This window comes from Octopus bimaculoides, chromosome 28 (genome assembly GCF_001194135.2).
Source record: "Octopus bimaculoides isolate UCB-OBI-ISO-001 chromosome 28, ASM119413v2, whole genome shotgun sequence".
NCBI classification, from domain to species: domain Eukaryota; kingdom Metazoa; phylum Mollusca; class Cephalopoda; order Octopoda; family Octopodidae; genus Octopus; species Octopus bimaculoides.
In genome coordinates, this window is record NC_069008.1 from 14,964,261 (window position 1) to 14,967,936 (window position 3,676).

Below are 3,676 nucleotides of genomic sequence, written 5' to 3' on the forward strand. Positions count from 1 at the left end.
ATACACACACACACACACACACACTCATCATGCCTTTGGAACAGCAACAATCACAAAATGATTTTTTTTTTCCTTAATCGTAATTTTCTGTCATTTTATCTTATTCTACATTTGTAACTCACACTAAAAGAAAAAAAAAACTTACCACACTCTTCCTTCCTTCATTGTACTTTTCGTAATGAAAGAAAAGCCAAACACCGCAAGTGGATGCGTGAAAAACGAAATTTGAATTTTTAAGTGTATCTATAAAGCAACATTTTAGTCATTTATTTAAACTTTCTCTACTAACTCATCAAATTCAATTACATGAAATAAATGGGGTTTGAGATTTAAATTTGGTAATTATTTTCTAAGATTTTAATTCTTGTGTATAAGGGGCCCACCGAACCTGAAGTGCCCCGGACCTCCCATGGTTTAAATCCGGTCCTGTACGTGCATATGTACGAAGAGATCCCTCCCAGTATCTAGGACATAAAAGGCAGAAAGCGTTGACACAACAAATATCAGCTGTGCAAGTCCAAGATTGAAGACATCAACCACGTTGTTGTCAACTGTGAGAGACTGTCTTTCAAATATTATCTTCCCATGAAACATGATAAGGTGGCCAGAAGAGTCTAGAACAGGATAAAAAGGAGAATAGCTACAAACGAAGTTGATCATATTAAGACCGATGGGTCAAAAGAGTACTGGTGCGACTTGAAATTTGAAATAGCTACCAAGTTAAAATACAACCAACCACATATCGTTATACTTTGGAAATCAGCTGCCCTCTGGACAAGAATGTGGTTCGAAAATTACAAGAAAAAGAAGACATCTATGAACCATTGATAAGGGGTTGGCAAATGTAGTACCCATGATACACTTTCAGCTTCATATCCATTATTATTGAAGCAACAGAATAAATACCAACTTGTCTGGAGCAAAGTAACGTTGAACTTGAAACCTTGGGGAGAGAATCCAAATCCTTAATCTATATGCTACAAATGATCGCGATATCTGGGGGTATAAAAATTTGCAAGACATTCTTAAGATTTTAAGAGCGATGGTTAAAACAAGATGTTTTCCTTCACAACCTTGCTACGAAATCGGTGAACGGTCAGAATTTACTCGAAAATTAAAAAAGAGAAGATATACACAGAACATCATCATATCAAGCAGACGAGAATCCCGAAGTCAGTCAATGTTGGATCGAAGGTTTATTGTGGCGAGGAGGTGGGGGTATTGATCAGTTGAATTGTGAGCATTGGTGGCGGTCGACTTGGTATTGGCCGATAACAATAATAACAACAACAATTAACACTCGGAATAGCAGCTGGTGTGGATATCCTGCGACTGATTAGTTCGGTTTCATTCGAATGAATATGGCCATGGAATCAGCTGTTCCATATCCTGAAAGTAACAACATTATCATCATTATCATCATCATCATCATCATCATCATCATCATCATCATCATCATTTATTCAAACCCCAAAGAATTCCTCTCAACACATGGCTATGATGCTCCTCCACTATTTCTGCTCATGGAGACATTGATGCACATATTGTGAGCCACTAAGGGATATGGTCAAACAACTGGTTACAGTCAAACAATTGACAAGCAAAGCTGTGGTGTTGAGCAGAATATTTGCTGTAGCCCTTCTTTTATACCAAGACAAAACAGTGTACATGATAACACTTCCAAACAGTTAAGATGAGAAGCCATGAAAGCCACTACCTGGTACTGCATCAGGACATTTATTCCTCCTCTTCTTCTTCTTTTCATTATTATTATTATTGTTATTATTATTAATAATAATAATAATATAATAATAATAATAATAATAATAATAATAATAATAATAATAATAATAATAATAATAATAATAATAATAATAAATAAATAAATAAATAAATAAATAAATATTTAAAAAATGAAGTAGACTGACATATCAAATTTTGAACCCGTTGAAGGTACACGAGATACCGAAATATCGTTCAGCAAATTTAATTATGGGAGCTCTTCTTTTTTATTTACATATTCTCTCCAGAGGAGTCATACCAGTCCTAATATTATCTATAATAATAATAATATAGAAAGGATTGAGATAACTCCTCCTGAAGATATATAATCGAAATTAAAAGAAGAGTGCCATTGTTATCTAGTGAACGATATTTCGACATCTTGTGTGTCTTCAACTGGTTCAAAAAATAACATTGGCACGAGACGAAAAGCCAAGGTGATAAAATAGACAGACGACGAAATACTTACCGTTACGCCATATGGTTTTCGACTTTGTATTAGAGTATAAGATTGAAGGGAAATAGCTTGACCTTTCCCAAGCACATGCAAGGAATTTTTCATTAATACACAACCAGCCGGTATCACCGGGACATCCTTTGTGAAAAGCTGACACATAAAATCGGCGGACGCTTCTGTTGGGAGAAAAATATAAAAGGGCTGGTTTTACATTTTCTTGTGAATTCCAGAAGTGTTCAGTCGTTTTCATGAGACATTTATTAATCTGAAAGAAGAATAAAACTTTAATTTCCTTCAAACTAAATTTGCCTGACTTAAAATGTATATGTTGTAGCGCTCCATTCACTTCGTGATGGCCCCATCGTAGTCATTCAAAATAAAGGTGCCTAGGACCCTTACTACAACTTCCGTCTTCAAAACGACTGTCCCTCAAGATCTCCTTCAGCTTTGGGAACAACCAAAAGTTACAGGGTACAGGGTCTGGACGGCAGGGAAGTTGAGGAACAGTTCTAATGTTCATCCCTTTCAAGTAATTGGTTACTAGAATGTTTGTCACTGTCCACCTTGACATCAAACTTTGCACAGATTTTGCGCATGTTCAGATCTTCATGAATAGGCACAGACGTGGCTGTGTAGTAAGAAGCTTGCTTCCCAAACGGATGGATCCGGGTTCAGTCCCACTGCATGGCACCTTGGGCAAGTGTCTTCTATTATAGCCTCGAGCAGACCAAAACCTTGTGAGTAGATTTGGTAGACGGAAACTGGAAGAAGCCTGTTGTATATATCCTGTCAATAGGCACGTACATTCACATGAAGGATGACCGATGTTTGTTGAGATGTAAGTATGCGTAGAATTGTGTGCACGTGCGTGTGGGTGAGTGCTTGTGTGCGTCAATGTATACAGGCGTACGCGCACAAGTATACATATGTATGTGTATGAATGTCTGTCTGTGCGTGTGAGTAGTTGTCGGTATCTGATCCCATCATCGTGCTTGACTGCTCTAGCCAGCCATCAAACGCTTACACACCCCTCCATTTACACTGGATTCTTTGTAATTTTTTTAATATTTTCTAGCAACGACTTCTTGACCACAAATAGAAACACCCCAACCCCCTTTTTTTTATATTAGATGCTCTGTGTCTTTACCCGTTTATTATTTTTCCTGGCCACATCTTTCTCACTTTACCAAATGTGTCCGAACTGTTGGCATCTCCCCATCAGTATACAACTTGAAGTGAAAATAGAATGTAAATCTGGGAACAGTCTCCTTTGCACTGTACGTTGCATCTGGTGCCATTACATCGTTCCACGCCTACTAGAGAGCAGTGCAGAATATACCCGAAACGAGTGATGTTAAACACCGTCTTCCGTATTAATCATTTAATATACACACACACACACACACACACACACACACACACACACACACACACACA

The 3,676-nt window shown here is 37.5% G+C and overlaps 1 protein-coding gene across 2 annotated transcripts in view; it reads right to left on the bottom strand.

The window, feature by feature from the left end:
- Positions 1–27: 27 nt before the first annotated feature.
- LOC106873068 (uncharacterized) overlaps positions 28–3,676 on the bottom strand; it is a 17,178-nt gene continuing 13,529 nt past the window's right edge. For both annotated transcript variants that reach the window (XM_052977797.1, XM_052977796.1), the window contains exons 5-6: positions 2,252–2,415; positions 28–1,389 (exon numbers count right to left, since the gene is read on the bottom strand). In XM_052977797.1, coding sequence (XP_052833757.1) covers positions 1,337–1,389; positions 2,252–2,415 — 217 coding nt within the window. In that variant the 3' untranslated portion in view covers positions 28–1,336. The remainder of the gene's footprint in view (positions 1,390–2,251; positions 2,416–3,676) is intronic.